This window comes from Tiliqua scincoides, chromosome 10, assembly GCF_035046505.1.
Source record: "Tiliqua scincoides isolate rTilSci1 chromosome 10, rTilSci1.hap2, whole genome shotgun sequence".
NCBI classification, from domain to species: Eukaryota; Metazoa; Chordata; class Lepidosauria; order Squamata; family Scincidae; genus Tiliqua; species Tiliqua scincoides.
In genome coordinates this window covers 16428222-16445395 of record NC_089830.1, presented here as the reverse complement: position 1 = coordinate 16445395, position 17174 = coordinate 16428222, and the positions used below count along the sequence as shown (strand labels likewise).

Here is a 17174-nt window from a genome sequence, read left to right as displayed (position 1 = left end):
GTTATTCCTGAGATGCCAGTCTCAGGAACTCCTTGCCACAGGATGTGGTGCTGGCGTCTAGCCTAGACACCTTTAAAAGGGGATTGGACGAGTTTCTGGAGGAAAAATCCATTATGGGGTACAAGCCATGATGTGTATGCGCAACCTGATTTTAGGAATGGGTTAAGTCAGAATGCCAGATGTAGGGGAGGGCACCAGGATGAGGTCTCTTGTTATCTGGTGTGCTCCCTGGGGCATTTGGTGGGCTGCTGTGAGATACAGGAAGCTGGACTAGATGGGCCTATGGCCTGATCCAGTGGGGCTGTTCTTATGTTCTTATGTTCTTATGCCATTCCGGATGAGGAGAGATGGCTCTTGGCTCAGGACAGAAAACTGGGTGTGCATCTTGTAAAAATAATAAGAAAAGCTAATAACAAAAAGGAGAAAGGGTTGTGCCAGCCAAATCAGGCACTTGCAATTTTAACAGGCTCAAGATGGAGACAAAAATAAAAACCTGAAACAACTTGTCTAAAGACAAAGGATGCCTAGAAAGGGTTTCCTTTAGATGGCATGTCCTCATTCATCTCCGGGGGAGTTGGAGGGATGGTCATTGATGTGTAGTTGAATTTGTCAGTGCTTGAACAAAGATGGGCCTTCTTTCAAAGCAGTTAACTCTTTTTGGGAACAATTTCTGGCTCCAATCTTATCCCTTTGCTGGGTTACTCAGAGCGGGAGAAACTTGATGCCAGCCCCCTTTACCTCCCCTTGGCCGTGACCAGGTGAGTGGACCAGTGGAGAGATGGGGTGCCACACTCTAGAACAGTGATGTCCAACTCATTTCATACAGGCCAAACAGTATTCATGATGCCTGCTGAGGACTGGAAGTGATGTCATTAAGCAGAAGGTGATGTCATTAAGCAGGTCATGAGCAGAAATAAGCACTTGTTCTACTTAACTGATTATCGGCAAATGACAGATGATAAAATACACAAATCTGGATCATAGTTTCAAGATATGGGAGACCACAATGATCACGCAGGTCACCCTTTCAGCAGTGACACCTCAGAACAGCTCAGCAGCTGAGAGTAGTTGATGGTGATGCTGGGAGAGCCCAAGGGCCAGATAAAGAATTTCCTTGGACTGGATCCAACCCTTGGGCCTTATGTTTGATATCCTTGCTCTAGAACAGGGGTGCCCAAACCCCAGCCCCCGGGCCACCTGCGGCCCTTGAGGACTCCCAATCGGGCCTGCGGAGAGCCCCCAGTCTCCAATGAGCCTCTGGCTCTCCGGAGATTTGCTGGAGCCCATGCTGGCCCGATACAACTGTTCTCAGTTTGAGGGCAATTGTTGGACTTCTCGCATGAGCTGTGGGACAAGGGCTTCCTCCACTGCTTGCTGTTTCATGTCTGTAATGCAGCAGCAGCAGCAGCAAAGGGAAGGTTGAGCTTGCTTTGTGTAAGGTCTTTCATAGGCCTTCAGCTATTGCAAGACCTTTGCCCCAAGTGCATCAAGAGGCAGGTCTGTTACTGTTTGGTGGTGGTTGGTGTTTTCAAAAATATCAAGTCTTTCCTTGTTAACTATGTCAGTGCATTAAAAAAAGATTCAAGTCCCTCACATGCTTAAATGGGAATTACACTATTTTTTTAAGAAGCAAAAAATATCAGAGATTGTTTGGTCAGGAGGCTTACACCTCAGATCAGCAAACAAATAATGTTGGCAGTTAGAAGTTGTCATCAGCTTCCCCCAAAGTCAAGCCCTTCATTTGATGCTGTAATAGAGACAAAAAGTTAATCCAGATGACTCTGGAGAAGGAAGCTGAACCCGTTTCTCCCTTGTATTTAGCATGGGTTCTTTGCTTGCGCCACTGCCAGGAATCGTCAGATTCTGGAACCTTGAGAAATCTTCACCCCCTCCAAAGCCGGCGTCCCTTTCCAAGAAGCTGAGGTTAGCCTGGTATGCTCAGCATCTGCTGAAATTATGTACTCCCACTTTGCTGCCTATCTTATTGTCTTCCTTCCACTCCAACCATGCTTTCCAAACTCACTATCTGAAAAGCTGCTGGGCAGGGGTGGGGGGGGGAGTGGTGCATTATTGCATTCGGAATACAACTGTCCTGAATGCATTAATAAACTGCCACCTCTGCAACTTTGCTTTTAACCTTTTAGCGGAGGGTGTGGACAGGCCGCTCTTGAAAATCTGTGTTGTTATAGAGAGAGCCCAGATGGTCAATTTTCAAAATGACACTGTATGACTGTATGTACAGTATTTATCATTCCCATAGAGAAGCAGTTCACAGAACTGGCAGGAATGACGGGGGGGGGGGATTTGAGTTGAGTGGGATGGAGTGAATAAAAAGCAGGCTTGTCCAAAACTGCTTTCAGGAAGAAATGCAGATTTTAAAGCAATTAAAAAACAACAGGCATGTTTGGTATGAACCATCCTCACTATTCAATCATTGCGCCCTGGGGGGTTAAATGGAGTTGGGGGGGCCCACTTGGTATCACTAGGTTGAAAGCCAAGTTCGTGGCATACCAACTGGTCTGTTTTTTTTTGGGGGGGGGGGTGAAAAATGATATTTGTATTTCTGTTGTAGGCTCTGGAGATGACCAGCTTCCCAGAAAAAAAGGCCCAGAAATGATTTTTTATGGCTCTAACACATTGTCTGATTTAAACAAACACACGCATTGAGCGAAAGCCCCCTGAACCAGAAAGGGACGACCATCTGCGACCTATGCTCCAGCATTCCCAGGCTTGCATCTGAAATGTGCAAGACAAGATCCAGTTCTCCCTGGCAAAGCCACACCTCCTCCCAAACTCCAGGCCCCGCCCCGGCCTCTTCTCATTGGCTTCCCATAGAGGTTGGAGGCTCAGTGGCTGTGTCGGCGGAAAAGGTTGCCTTGGCCACGCATCTCTGTGTGAATGCATGACGTTCGCAAGGCTGGCGCCAGGCTGTCTGGAGCTGCGAGTTAGATCAACACAGCTGGAGGGACAGGGACACAGCTGGGCAAAGGGAGCAGATTCCTCAACAAAAAATAGGATTGTGAGAAAAGTTCTTAAACAAAAACAGTTCAAACAAAAGCCTTAATGACATCCTTTCATAAAAAAAAAAAAATGCAAGCAGGAGGACTGGGGGAAAAGGGAGCAGGGAGTGGGAACAGAAAGTTCAAGGGATGCGCAGGAGCTGCCTTGCTAAACAGCCAAGCTGAGATGTGCTCCCACACACTCGTACAGAGACACACACTCAGAGATGACTCGGGAAGAAAGGGAGAGAAATTGCATGTGTGCGCACTTGTAAACTGTACCCAGACCCAGGGTCAAAAAGAGGGCCCAGGAACCAAGGAAGGGGCCCAAAATTTCCTGGGATCATATATTACCATGGCCCACAAGAGGGGGGGGCAGGGTATCTGGGGTACATCATCAAAAGGGGGCCTGGGAGCCAAAGGAGGGGATTTGGAAATGTTCTGGGAACTCAGAAAATGTTTGCATATATTGGGTGAAGATGAGCATTCACCACGAATTAATCTGGGGGAGGGCAGCCCCATCACCCATAGCAGCAAAGTGAGGTTAAAAATTACCCCTATTAGCCCACATGTGTTTACTCAGAAGCAAGTCCCACAGTGCTCAGTGGGACTTGGTCAGGAAACTGGCTTACTCCTGACTGGCCTCTTACTCCCAGGAAAATATGCACAGGATCTGTGAGAATAATCCCCATTGAACACAGCGGTGAGATATACTCAGGAGTCAACATGCCCAGGATCTGTGCGCACTTTCATGGGACGAAGAACACAGTGAGACTTCTGAGTGAACATCCATACAAGTGGGGCTGCAATTTTATACGTAGATTTGATGTAATTTGTACAGTATATAGATCCACACACAGTAATTTGGTATTGTCCTATCCAGTTTGGGTATGTTTTTAAGCTGCTTTCTTTTGGAAAAGGACTAGGGGACACAAGGCTGCAATCCTATACAGTACACACTTTTCTGGGAGTAAGTCCTATTGAACACAGTGGGATTTACTTCCATGTAGACATGCATTGGATTGGGCTTTAAAGTCCTATATTTGTTCTCAAGAGCTGTAGATCTGAATTCTGTTCATAGTTAACAAGCAAGGTGCAAGTTCACAAACACAGAAGCTTCTTTTCCCTGGAAGAATGGAGGACACATTGATATCAGTCTAGAATTAGGTTGTCTCTTTGCTTAGGAGTGAAAACCGGCAAGGTCTAAGGAAAGAGAAAGGAGGAAATACTGGGTCACCCCAAGCCTTTCAAAATTCTGCGTAACAATCTTAACAACTTGAACATCCTTTTTAGTGTGGACCAGAATAATTTAAACAGATTTCCCCCCGTTGCACCCACAAAGTACAGCGTAATTTTGGAATATTGTGAAATGTAAACAAGGTCCAAAACATGGAAATTGACCATGATTAATTGTATACACAATGTGGGTACATGTGTGCCGTTTCCAAGCCTAGCTAAAAGTCAGAGGGAAAGAATACGCAGGCGGATGATTTTTTAAAATCCCCCCCCCCAAACCAGCTTTGGTTAAACAAAATTAGTGGTGGCGTGGGAGGGGAGTTAGGAAACTCTAGTTGAGTTTAGGTAGCTCTGGCATACACTGTACTTGTGGGCAGGCATAACTTATTCCAGGTGCACCTTCCTACCCATCCCCCAAATGACATACTTTCTAAAGTGGTGTGTGTGTGTATATATATATATATATGCATATATACACACACAGTCTCAAAGAATGGGCAGTGGAGTTCAAGAACAGACAGCCAACTAGCAGTGAAATGACATGGCATAAATGAAGGCAAGAGAAAGGCCATAAAGTAAAGTAGCAATGTCCATGTTAGCTGCTGCTTTCCCACATAAACCAAACATGAATAACGCATTTCTCACCCATTGGCGTGCCAGAGGAGTTGGGGGAGGGTCATTTATTGGTATAGCCATTGGGAGATGTGAGCTCCCAATGTGAGCTCCCACCAGCAGCGGGGGGGGGGGGGGCTTGACAATTTTAGTGCCTTGGCAGCATACCATGAGACAGAAAAAATTGAAAATCCCCACACTAATAAATAAAAATAAGTACTTGGGGCAATCACCGTCACTTTGGGGTGCATCATTTATATCATAATGAGAGTGAACACAACTGTACATTGCCAGAGCTCTGAGTTACTTTTCTGTTTCTTGTACCTTCTCTTCTTTTGCTTTAGGAAAAGCTCTACAAAGGGCAATAGATGCCCCAAGACCTCCCAGTACCTGAAGCTGTGTGCACCAAATGCTGAACACCTTACCCAGCAAAACATCAGCTGCCACCTCCTGAGCTCCTCCTCCTCCTGCTTCCTGGATTCAAAAAGGAGAAGGAATGGAAAACAAAATGTGTCAGAGAAAACTGTGATGGGCTAGACTAGCACTGGAAACACTCCAGTCTACCATTCTCCTCTCCTCCACACTTCCTCTTCTGCTCCATTCCCCTCTTCCTTTTCAAATTTAGGGAAAAGGAAGAGGATTGGTTAAGGAGGGTGGGCAGACAGAAGTGACTCCTGCTGCAAATCCATACGCCTGAAACTATTGCCTCAATCGGCCTCATGAAGGGCCGGACATGCACAAGTTTCCACACCATTCTCATGTAAAGCTGGGGTAGTGAGTGTAATTTAAAGGGCCAAGAGGGTGCTGAACCTTCCTTGACTGCCACGTTTACCCCTGCCCTCAATTTTGTCTCCCATTCAGATTCCAGTCCCCTAAATGAGCCATGGTGGGAGAAAGCAAGACCTATGGGCAAATGTTATGGTATGGTTAGGGCATTGGATCAGGCGCGAGGAGATTCAAATTCAAAGCTCTCTTTGATCATGACATTTACTAAACCGGTAAACGTGTGGTCTGGCTTTCATATGAGATCCAGAATAAATGATGATGTCCCATAATTCCTATTTATATGTCCCATTTAATAGACAGAGGTTGCATGTGGTTGGAATTAAGGCTGGGAGATCTTAGTTACTCTAGTAACCCTCAATAGTACACGTGATTGAAGGATTATGGTTTGTATGAATAGATTCCCCTATTAAAATAGCCATCCACAAGCTTATGCTCCCATAAGTTTTATCAGTCTTCAAGGCGACACAAGATTTGTGGTTGTTTTCGTCACCACAGACAAACACCCAAACCACAAAAGGTGAAAGACAGTGACTGGTCTAGTAAGCGTCATGATCAAAGAGAACTTTAAATCTGAATCTCCTCACACTTGATCCAATGCCCTAACCATACCAAAACATTAGCACTTACCCCAGTAAACCAAGTTCTTCAAATCAATCCTGAGATCAAGTGGATCCCATTGAAGCCATCAGGACTAGCCATGCAGGGGTGGTTGGACACAGCTGAGGCTACAATCCTAACCGCACTTTCCTGAGAATAAGCCCCATTGAACAAAATAGAACTTACTTCTGAGTAGACCTGGTTAGGACTGTGCCCTGAATCTATGGTTGACCTGTTTGATAAGAACATAGCGCCATTTCTGCTCTTGTACAACATCCAGTAATGGTTGGAGGCCTTTGCTTTAAGGGCCTCTTCACAACTTGCAGTTTTTTTATGTGATCATGAAACAATGTATTCATACCACAGTATGTTCACAAGCGCAGGTGATCTAAATGCCCAGGATCTAGATTGTCCACAACTTCTTTGCCACATGTACATGTTGTTCAACCACCAGGACATGTGTGAGCCAATGTTTTTTTACTTTGCCTTATGCCTTTCCACAATAATCCCATTGCCCAAAATCTCCCTGCATTTTCCTGCTCATTTTTATTTTTTTTATTTTGATGTATCAATTAAAACACTCCTTTTTTTTATTCCCACCCTCGCCCCCATTCATTCCACGCACACACCCCTCTCTACTACACTATTACTGGCCCCAATCTGTTTTCTCCATTGTAACTTCAGCTTTTCCGCAATTAATTTTTTTCTTCCTCTTTTTTTTTTTTTTAAACTTGGTCACAAGATAATTCCTGACGCCAGAAAGTCTGGAGGTCATATGAGTAGCAAATTGAGGAACAAGGCAGCACTAAGTCCTTACAAGTTTCCCTCCCCCAACCCTGGAAAAGAAGAAGAGGGGAAAAATCTTAAAACCTTGGGAAATTTCTTTGCCCTGATAGGATTTATGACTTATGGACTGGGGGGGGGGGGGGGGTTTTGCTGAGTGATGGGAGTTTCTCTATTTCTCTAGCCTTGTTTTCTTCCACATAATCATAACCAAGTTAAAATGAAAAGGGGGAAAAGGGTACGGAAGGACGCTTGTATTTTTTGCATTTAATTCAATTTAGGGCCCAATCCTAACCAACTTTACAGCGCCAATGCAACAGATGCAATGTAGCCCCAAAGTCAAGGAAAAAATGCTCCCTATCTTAACTTGAGGAGCTGCCTTCCCCCACCAAAGGATGCAGCATTCACCCCATTGGCACTGGGAAAACTGGATAGGATTGGGGCCTGAATTGAACTGAATGGGGAGGCGTCTGTGACTGCCTCCCCACCAGAGTGCACACCCATTGGCACTGGGAAAACTGGATAGGATTGGGGCCTGAATCGAACTGAATGGGGAGGCGTCTGTGACTGCCTCCCCACCAGAGTGCACACCCCTTTGGCTCTGGGAAAACTGAATAGGATTGGGTCCTACATTGAACTGAATGGGAAGAAGCAGAGAGCAGGGGGAAGAGGAGGAGACGAGCACCCAGCTTGACTACTTGGCCCCGCCCTCTTTGTAACAAGGCTTCCTCATTCCTTTGATGTCTTGCTACTTGGTGTCAGCCGGCAGCCAATTGGAACGCGTCTGGCAGCCTAACCATCTTGCGAACGTTCCATCGCTGTCATCGATTTGCATAAAGGGGCGGGGATAGAACGCTAGCCTGGACTGTGCTACTTAAGCCCCGGGCGCGCGTGACAGCGGTCGCTGCTGCAAGGAGGAAAGCGCTGCTGCAGGTCCAAAAGGGGCGCCATAGAGTAAAGCGGGTGTAGCGTCTCTCCCCAGCCATGAAAGCCATCAGTCCGGTGAGATCCGTGAGAAGCTGCTACGAAGCCGTCTGCTGCCTGTCAGATCAGAGCCTGGCCATCGCCCGGGGGAGCAGCAACAAGAGCCCGGCGCTGGAAGACCCCATGAACCTCCTCTACGACATGAACGACTGCTACTCCAAGCTGCGGGAGCTGGTGCCGGGGATCCCGCAGGGCAGCAAAGTCAGCCAGGTGGAGATCCTGCAGCACGTCATAGATTACATCTTCGATCTCCAGATCGTGCTGGAGGAGCAGGCGAAGGAGGGGCAGGATCCCACGGCGGACACCACCTCGCTGCTCTCCTTAAAAGTAAGGAGGTCTCTTTTAAAAGTGGGGGTGGGCGAGAAATGTGGGGAGGGGGCACCCGTGCTACTTGAGATGTGCCGTCGAGTCAACGGGAGAACCGCGGCACGTCTGTCTTGCGTGACACGTGAATTGCAGCATGGGAGAAATACTCGTCGTGGGAATGAGGGATCTCTGTCCATTCTGATAACGTTTTAAGCCATAGATGCCGCTGCGTCTCTAGGGCTGCAATCCTGTCCTCACTTTCCTGGGAGTAAATCCTATTGGTTATTATGGGACTTACTTCTGAGTAGACATGCTTAGGATTGGGCTCTAGAGCGCTTTTCCGTGACGTCTGTGAGCCCAATCCTATGCGTGTCTACTCGGAAATATGTTTCATTAGAGTTGGTGGGTGGCTAGAGTCAAGAAAGTGTGGCTAGGATTGGGCTGTGTGGCATGATTGCTGGAGTTGCCTTCATTGTGATTTACTCTGGAGTAACAGCGCACGTCTGAATACGCTTAGAAACGAGTCGACCCCCCCACACTTGGTTGGGTGGAAGCCCTTTTAAAAACTCTTCTGGCTATGTTAGAGTCCAATCCTATGCAGGTCTACTCGGAAGTAAGTCCCATTATATTCAGTGGGGCTTACTCTCTGAAAAATGTGGATAGATTGCAGCCTCGGTGATCTAGTTGTAGCCCCCTTCTCCCCCCCAATAATGATCCTAGGTAGGTGTTTACTCTGAAGGAAGGTCTATAGAACAGAGGATTTTAAAAACTTTCACATAAGTAAAGTTAGGATCTCTTTTTGAGCCTGTACTGGAGTCAGGTTTGGAAAGCTGCAATCCTCTGTCCCAGTTACTTGGTGAGACTTATTTCTGGATTGTGCATATGATTGTGCTGTAACTGGGCGATCCTGGACACGCTCACTCAAAATAAGTCCCATTGAGGTGAATGGTGCTTACTCCCCAGAAAACGTACATGGGTTTGCAGCTGGTTGTTGTTTAGTTCACTGAAAAGTTTCATAGTATGGGAAGGTTTTCTGGAAAAAAAAAATTTTGATCCACAACCCACTGAAGTCTTTAGCCATCTTGATCACTTAAGACTTCAGAGGGGGAAATGGGTTGAGGTTCTTAATCTTGTGTAAAACTGTAAACAGAAGACCCATTGAAAATGGAACTGACTTCTGAGGACAGATGACTAAGCTGGGAGTGCCTATAGCCTTACTTGGAAGTAAACCTGAAAATGGACAGAGGCTTGCTTGCAAGTAAGTCAGTCTAAGAGGAGGATTGGTTTGGGCTCTATGGTACAATGCTTATTTAAGAAACACATTCTGATTTGTGGATCTTACCATGTAGAGATCTTTATAAATAAAAAATACTCAGAAGGCACCAGTTATTTCAGTGGGACTGGCTCCTAAGTAGACCTGTTTGGAATTCTGGTACTAGTTTGCTTTCCAGTGCAGGGCTTCATTCTGAGAAACCTTTTGCAATCCCAAGAACCTTTTTTTCCCCCATTATGTTGTCTTTTTCATTGAAATTTACCTCAAGAGCTCCTTAACTCTTTGCTTTTCCCCCCTTTCTGCAGGCAGCGGAATTAGCTTCAGAATTCTGCTCAAAAGAGGAGATCAACTTGTGCCACTAACATCTTAAATGGGTAAGGTCAATCAAACGCCCAACTTCTGTATCATCCCCAACTCCATTCTTTGCCAGGCAGGCCTAAAATTGGCTCGTTTAAAAAAAACAAAACCCAAAGCTACCATCTGTTTAGAAACATAGCAGGTTTGCAATAGAGCCACTGCTTTGACAGAGTAGCCCCATTGGGCTTCCTCCCTGTAAGAGAATGTTGGAGCCCTTGTCCCCGCTGCCAATAAGGCAGCAGTCTCTGATGCCTTTTTCCTTTTGCCTGTAAATGGAGTCATTATTTTTTACAATGTCATTCTTTTTATAGCGTTAAGTCTCTGCAGCTGCTTAAACAGCTCTGTTGAAATCAGTGAATCAAGAGGCACTCTTCTCTCTGTGTGTGCCCCCCCCTTTAGTCAGGAAGGCACTGCTAAACATTTGTTCCTCTCTCAGAATCTGTAATTTTACATCCATCTGCAGAGAGTTAGAAAACAGAAGGGTCCATTTCTCTGTTGCTTTGCCCCCCTTCTCCCCACCGCCTTTGGGGTTTTTGTTTTGTTTTTGGTTTTTTGTGCCAATTAGCAAACCTCCAGCTTGAGTGTTGGCTCCTGATTCCTTATCAGCTGGTGGTAAATAGAAGTTTCCTCTCTGGCGCCAGGATGTCTGCAGACCTGCCTCTGATCTGCTCCTGAAACTGACATGCCTTTCTCTCCACTCCTCCCCCTTCCCTCCTATTCAGACTGCAGGTGTGGGGATCCTAACACTTGGTTTTCTCCAATGGGAGAGAGAGGGAGAGAGAAGGAAAGAAAGAAAGAAGAGAGAAGAAAGACAAGACCTTGACTGGAGAAAGGATCAGATGTTTAACCCTCTTGCATCCAGTACCGGAGAGACCTCTGTTTTTATCTTCTAGATAAACTGTCTGTGGAACATGGTCACAGGAGGCTATTTCCGATGCCTTGTCTAGGTCTTCCAATAGCAGTTTCATTTGTGTTGTTTTTTTTAAATCTTCCATGAAAGCAAAACTCTGGCATGGGGGGTAGTCCACCTTTATCCACTCATCGCACATTGCACAAGGAGATGAAACTGGTTTAAGGCTTTTTTATTTTGAATGGGGGGGAACCCCTCCGAGCCATCAGATTTGTACTGCATATTGTTCCAGCGGGGAGATCTCTGGCAAAATTGCAAATGTCCAATCTTGCAATCAGTTCTGGAAAAAATGTGGACAGATCTGTTATTTTGCTCTTTTTTAAAAAAGGCAAACAAAACTTGCTGAGATGCAGCTTGTGTGTGTATATATTGGATTATAGTTTTTTTTTAACATCAGTGTTTGGGCGGGGGAAGGGATGGGACATTCAAGGATATGAAACTGAACTGTCTTGGGGCTGCTGCCTCATGGTTTTTATTGTTGAACTCTATAATAGAGATAACACATGTACTTTTTTGCAGGAAGGTGAATTCTGCATTCATGATTGAACTTACTTTTTTAAAAAAACTTTTTATAAAAGTTTCTTACATAAATAAATTTAAGCTGTTGTGTTTTTTTTATATTTTGGGGGGGAACCTGTTCTTTGTAAATCACCATCTTGATAGTCGCTGCTTCATTTGGGAGCCTATTCACAATACAGTACAAACTGTTCAATAGTGCAGTGTAAGGATTGCACAAGTAGTTATCTACTTTTTAAAGAGATCTGAAAAAATCACAACTTTCACAATCATGGAAGATCTCCTTATCTGACCGTTTCCCTGGACTGGATACTAAAATTGCAGAATTGCTTTAAAAATAAAATCTAGTTGTCTTACAGTCCTTGCATGCTCAGCCTTTATAAAAGGTTGTTATAAAGTGTACAATTATAGCTGCATTCCTATACACTAACTTGCAAGCCCCACTGAAAATGATGGGTAACTTTGGAGTAAGCAAACCTAGAATTGTGCTATACAAGACATTAAAGCAAAAGGTAGATCAGACTCTTACCAGTAGACTTCTGAATGATTTGTGGTCATTCTGCAATGGTTTCTGATATCCAGTTACTTAACAATATTTCACCATTTTCATACTGTACACAGCTGCTCCCCTCTTTTTGTCCTCACAATAACCCCTGTGAGGTAGGTGAGACTGAGAAAGTGACTGGCCCAAGGTCACCCAGGAAGCTTTGTGGCTAAGGGGGGTCTAAGTCTAAGTTCTAAGTCCACCTCCCAAAGCACTACACCACCCCCTGCAATAGTGATAACTGCAAGCGTTCCCTCCATTCTCTCAAAAATTAAGTTGCTGAAATTAATAAAAACTGGGAAGAGCTGGAAACCAGGAGTGTATAGTATAAGTGTATGCAAGGACTCAACTCAAGTTCTGGTATTAAGACCAAGTTTCTGGGCTGAGCATGTGCTCAGCCCCCATTTCTTAAATAAGTTTGTCTGATCCTCAAATTTTTTTTTTCACCTGACTCATTTGCACCTGAATCTAAGAATTCTAGTCAAACAAGGAGCTTCCTCAAGGCTTGTGTCTGCTTAGAACTTAATTACTGGATGTAAACTCAACCAAATCTCATAATGCTAAAGATTAACCAATTTAAGGTGCTAGGACTTTTTTTCCCCTAGTTAACTTTTTGTTGAGATAATATTTCAAGTTTCTGAATAAGGAAACTAGCAAAGTAGCAAACGGAAGTTTCCAAAACATGGTTACATACATTGGGAAGATATTGGTGATCACAAGAACTGAATGACCTATTCAGAGTTGAGACCATGGCTAAATAAGAATAAAATTTACCCTTGGATGATGGGATAGAGAGGAGCTGTGTTAACAAATACTTGTTAACTGATGGAGTTAAATACATACTGCAAACTGTAGAGCTGTTGGGCAATGGCATTTCAACGACCTGCCTTCCCTACCCTACAGTCCAGTCCTAACCAGTAGTGAAGCTGTGTGGCCCATGCTGTATCCTATGCTGGCTAAGAGTAGGCTGGAGGTCTCAAGGTAAGGGGATGTTTGTCCCCTTAACCCAGGTAAAGCCCCAGCCTGTGCAATGGGGCTACTTGGAGCTATGCCAAGTAAATCTGCAGGCGGAAGTCCGAGATACTCTGTGTTGGGCTTTAAGGCCTAGGGCGGGGACTAGGATTCAATGTATGCTGGTGCCACTGATCCTGTCTTTCCCCTGACCTGTTACACCCCCACCTGCACCCCATGCCCCTGAGCAGGTCTTACTTGCTTAGTGCACATTCCTCGGGATTTGGCGCCAGCAGGATAGCACAGGGCCTCTCTGCCATCTGTGCTTGTTGTCTGGTATTGCTGGGTGCTTTATAGCATGTTTGCCACACCCTAGGTTGGTGCAGCCGTCTCACAGCTGAACGCAGCGCAACAATAGGATTGCACTGCTAAAAGTATAACAGCTCTTGGCCATTGGATATTATTCTGTGCCAGAAACATGTACTGAGAATTTCTGAGTATCTCAACACATTTGTTGTGGAAGTCCTTACAACAGTTTTGTAAGGTAGCACAGTATTTTTTTTTTTTTTGTAGTGTTGACGGATAGAATGGTCGAGGATAGTGGCTTGCTTCAAGCAACTGATTGCGTGTATAGGTTTCAGCCCTGGGCTTCGTACACAATGCCACAACATCTTGCACAACACAATTACTTCTACCGTTCAAGATACATCCCTCTTGCACTTCATTTCATCTCTTGGGTCAGGCTGAAAATCACCATGAACATGGAAACCTACCTTAGGCCAAGTAACTCAGCATTGCCTGTGTTGGCTGGCTGGCACACTCTCTTAGAGTGGGAGAGGGTCAATTCCAGCCCTATCTGGTTCTAGAATAGAAGCCAGGAGCTTCTGCATGGACAGCAGGTGAACAACCACTGAGCTACAACTCCACTAGATTGGGCTGTTGCTATGTTTTTTGGAAGGGGAACCCCAGATGTTCTGTATTTACATGTAGGTCTTCATAGGAAAAATGAGATAAACACTGGCTAAATAAAACTTTTGTTTGGTGGCTGAAGCCTTGAAGGAAAGCATCAACCACTGCCTCTCCTGGTACTTTGTGGGTTTCCTGCAAATGGACTATATGAGCTATAAACTGCTTATCATTCAACCACAAGCTGTGTTGGTGATGTAGTAACTTTGAAGGGGCTGGGCATGGAGAACAAGGCTGAGTGGAAATCTTCAAGCCTACAACCGGAGTATCTAGGAATCTGGTATAGGTGTGGTAGGAGTACCTGTGGCTGCAGTTCTAATTACGCTGCATGGAGTTGTGATAAGATTCAGGACCGGCCCGATGGCACAAGCAACCCAGATAGATGCTTGGGGCACCAATATTTTAGGGGTGCAGGAACCAAGTGGTATGTATTCCAAGTGAGATGCAGCCTTGCAAGAAATCCTAGCATTGTGCATCATGGGTTGTGGCACTGATGCTTGGGGCAATGAAACGTTTGGAGCCAATGCTGGGCAGGCTTCCAAAAGCATAGACAGAACTCCCGCATCAGTTGGTGAGCTGAAAAGTAGATAGTCCAGGAAGTAAACCTTTTTTATTTTTAAACTTAGAGAGCCAGTTTGGTTTCTTTGCTAATACTATTCCTGCTTTGGAGGAAATGGGAGTTCAAGATATTATGCACAATACCTGCAGGACTGTCTCTCCCTCCCACCCCCCCAACATGTATCTGCATATGCAGTCAGTTCTCTTTCTATATGAATTTGGTATCTACCAGGAAGGGGGAGAATTGCCACCTACCTCTCCTTATCCACAAATACTGTGCCAGTGCCACATCAAACGGGCATTGGTACTGGCCCGTGGAAAATCATCTGACACATTTGTGTTCACTCGCAGATTTCCGCCACCATCTTGGGGATTCCAGCTGAACCTCCACAACCCTTGTGATGATCAGAAGCAGATGATGAGAGGCTACTGGAGGGCTGCTCTGGGGCTGGGGCAAGCCAAAGGAGAGAGCTAAGAGACAGGTGGAGGAGGAGGACAGGTGGAACAACCCCCTCCCCACTGCTGATCTCTGAGGCCTCATTATTGGGTCAGCAACCTTCAAGGAGTTGAGGGATAGTCAGCATGGAGAAATTGCCATCACCATCATCACAACCTTCAATGCATCAAGGCATATCCAATACAGAGGAGGAAGTATCAGCTATTGGAGATGCCAAGAAGCCCTCACTATCACCCATAGACCTAGGTTCAGGTTCGGTTCATAAGTTAGGTTTAGATTCAACAGGTTCATAAAGTTCATACAGTGTATGAGAGTCTCCTTAAACTAACCCCCTTTTCCCCATAGGCTCAATGATTCAGTATCTGCTAATTCAATATCCACTAGGTTTTCCAGATACTGAACCCTAGCGGATAATGAAAACTATTTCAGGCAGCTTTTGAGGTCTTGCTTCATGTCCCACCCGTTAGTGAGCAATGATTGGCGGAACAAGCAGCAGGGCCTTTTCAGTGGTGGTGCCCAACTTGTAGAAATTCCTCTCCAGGTAGGCCCAGGCTTTGGGATCTTTATATATATCTAGGAAATACCTTATTATTCTGGCAGGGTTTGACTTATAATGGCAGGTTACTGTTTTCAGCTTTCTTGGCCTGCTCACATTAATTGTTATTTTCACTTGTTTTAAACAGTTCTTAATCTTAATTTGCAGTATTGTTGCAGTACTTGAATTGTTGTAAGCCCCCCCCCCACCCCCGGCCTCAGCAGCTGGGAATGGTGAGAAAAATATCTTGGATGGATGGATAGATCAGATCAAAAAGGGAAAATACATCCTCCACCCGATCCCTTCACCTGACTTTTCAACTGTTGAGGAGGCTGCATGCATGCCTACTTGGGAGTAAGCCCAAGTGGGGGCGAGGACTATGTGGGACTTGCCCCTAAGTAAACATGCTTCTGTAGTCTCAGCAGAAAGCTTAGCAGGATTCTCAGGGCTGGAATGCATGCCTAGTTAGAAAGGAGGGAAGCTGAGAAGAGCAGGCAGGTGTTGATCTATTACAATTGCACAGAGCCTTGTATCAGCCAGTTCAAGCCTGATTGACTCCCTAGCACAGCCTGGACAAAAGGGTGCCGCTCTTTGCATTTGTAATACTTTCAATCAAGGGAATGCCAAGTGAAGCAATCTGGCAACTGAAAGGCAAGCCTGTTTCGTAGCTCTCTGCTATCACGGGCTGACTTTGCGAGACAGGTGCCCTTCATCGAGCCTGTGTTTTTAAACTTGGTAACTTGGTACCACAGAATATATTACAAAGGCAGGATAGTAAGGCTGTGCTGTGATCTGTTGCTTTGGCTCTCCACTCAACTAAGATTCCTGGAGTATCACTGGGCAAAGCTGCCACCTTCCACTCTTAGCAGGAACAGCACACACAAAGCTCCTCTATACTAACTCAGACCATTGGACAGTGCAGGCCAATATTGTTTACTCTGACTGTCCTGGTTTTGCCTAACCTGGCATGGCCAGAATCCTGTCCTCCACAGTCCACCGAGACCTGGCCCCATGGTGGCTGCTGAGGGCATGCCAGAGGCCATCACCATTCACTCCACCACCTGGGAGGAGATAGTGGCAGCATTCAGGTTGCAGGGCATTTTGGGGTGAGTGCAGGCCCTGGAAGCCAGAGGTCCTGACCCAGTACATGGTGTTCCCAGCCACAGACTGAGCAGGATGGCCATGGAGTCAGGAATCTTTCTTTGCCCTATGACCTGAAATAACTGGAGGTGCCAGTGATTGACTTTGGGATGTTGTATATGCAAAGTATGTGTCCTGCCACAAAGCTAGGGACCCACCCAGTCCAGTAGGGATGCAGAGGAAACAGTGTAACTAAGACCATGTCCCAAAGGAGTCTTGATCTGCATTATTTTGGGGGCATAATGAAGGTCAATATTTGCATACAAGAGACCTTCTGCTACATACAACCCTGTGCTGATGAGGGTTGCCACCTTTTCTTTAGGCAGAGCTCCTGTGCCTTTAATTGTGCTATGTGTAACATTGTGAAAATGTGCAAAATTCAGCTGGTAAAGTTTTCCCACTGAATTCCTTCCAAGGCCAGGAAAATATTATTGTGTGTTTCAAGAATCCTCAATTTCCCTCTATGCTTTGCCTATTCTTTCACCTATTTTTGAACCTTTCCCTTCATCAGCTGCTGTGATGTCTCATCAGACTCTTGGATATTGAGTCACCCAGGTGAGTGGCGTCACTTGACAGGTACGGGGTGTGGACCACACTGAGTGACCACTCCGGAGAGGGTGACACCGGAGATGCTGCAGCGGGTGGTTCCCATTCTTGCAAGAGG

The 17174-nt window shown here is 45.6% G+C and overlaps 1 protein-coding gene across 1 annotated transcript; it reads left to right on the top strand.

Annotated features, from left to right (window-relative positions):
- The first annotated feature begins 7911 nt into the window (after window positions 1-7911).
- On the top strand, window positions 7912-11438 carry ID3 (inhibitor of DNA binding 3). The gene is made up of 3 exons (XM_066638495.1): window positions 7912-8324; window positions 9882-9950; window positions 10656-11438. The coding sequence occupies exons 1-2, from the start codon at window positions 7998-8000 to the stop codon at window positions 9936-9938; spliced, it is 384 nt and encodes a 127-aa protein (XP_066494592.1). The 5' UTR covers window positions 7912-7997; the 3' UTR covers window positions 9939-9950; window positions 10656-11438.
- Window positions 11439-17174: the final 5736 nt, after the last annotated feature.